We start from the raw sequence: 1,268 nt of genomic DNA, 5'->3' as shown, positions 1-1,268 counted from the left end.
GGTTAACTAAGTCATCCATAGTTAGAATGCACTGCCTGATTGTAGTTTCAGAATTAGCAACAAGTACACTCAATATGGATGACCCATTTTCATTCTATCTATAGCTAACTTCTTACACCAGAGTTTTTTCATAGCATTTGTCATTTCTGAATTTCTCAAAGTGTATATTAGAGGATTCAACATGGGAGTGATAATGGTAAAAGCCACATTTATGAATTTATCAACAGACAAGTTAGAAACAGGTCTAACATACATAAAAATGCAGGGAACAAAAAAGAGAACCACCACCGTGATGTGGGAACCACAGGTAGCCAGGGCTTTGAGCCTTCCTTCCCGACTGTGAGTTTTAAGGGAATTTAGGATTACTCCATAGGATGTTAGTAGACTAATAAAAACGACCGTACAGATTACTCCACTATTGGCAATCACAGTAAGACCTAAGAAGTAGGTATCAGTGCAGGCAAGTTCTAATAGTGGGTATATGTCACAGCCAAAGTGGTCAATGATATTGGGGCCACAAAAGGGGAGGTTGTACACAAAGAGAAGTTGAACCACAGAATGAACAAAACCTCCAGCTGAGGACACCAGCAACAGCAGGATGCAAACCTGTCTATTCATGATGGTTGTGTAGTGCAGTGGTTTACAGATGGCCACATAGCGATCATAGGCCATGGCCACCAGCAGGAAGATCTCAGCACCTCCAAAAAGGTGTCCCAGAAACAGCTGTCCCATGCAAGCTGAGAAGGAAATTGTCTTTTGACCACAGAGTAGGTCTATGATCAATTTGGGTGAAATGGCAGTGGAATATGATGCATCCATGAGTGACAGATAGACAAGGAAGAGGTACATGGGAGAGCCCAGAGAGGGGCTGGCAAGAACAGTCACCACAATGAGCAGGTTGCCCACCATTGTCACAAGGTAAATGAGTAAAAATATGACAAATAATGCTTTCTGGCCCCCAGGATCCTGAGTGAGGCCCAGAAGGACAAATTCTGTCACATTGTTACTATGTCCCATTTAGTCTTCTCTAAAGCCTGTTTCCAGAATAGGAGGTCAGGAGAAGGGACCTGTAATGAAATGGTGAACGCTCTTTGAATACATCCATTATATCTTGGTGTACCTATTCATTATTTTATTTTCTACAGGGGTTTACACACTATAAAACTTTGGTGAAGATCTATGACTTCTTCTTCCTAATATTCTTTTGCACCTTCCTTTGACAATTCTGTTTCTCCTCAAATGATTCTGTTTGGGCTACAAGTAATCAG

At 41.4% G+C, this 1,268-nt stretch overlaps 1 protein-coding gene across 1 annotated transcript; it reads right to left on the bottom strand.

Moving 5' to 3' along the window:
* Positions 1–69: 69 nt before the first annotated feature.
* LOC118982112 (olfactory receptor 4A5-like) lies at positions 70–1,020 on the bottom strand. The gene has a single exon (XM_037039033.1). It carries the CDS (start codon positions 1,015–1,017, stop codon positions 70–72), a length of 948 nt encoding a protein of 315 aa, XP_036894928.1. The 5' UTR covers positions 1,018–1,020.
* Positions 1,021–1,268: the final 248 nt, after the last annotated feature.

This window comes from Sturnira hondurensis, unplaced genomic scaffold, assembly GCF_014824575.4.
Source record: "Sturnira hondurensis isolate 20B ecotype Veracruz unplaced genomic scaffold, ASM1482457v3 Scaffold0024915, whole genome shotgun sequence".
Taxonomy (NCBI): Eukaryota; Metazoa; Chordata; class Mammalia; order Chiroptera; family Phyllostomidae; genus Sturnira; species Sturnira hondurensis.
This window is presented reverse-complemented; position numbering and strand designations above follow the sequence as displayed.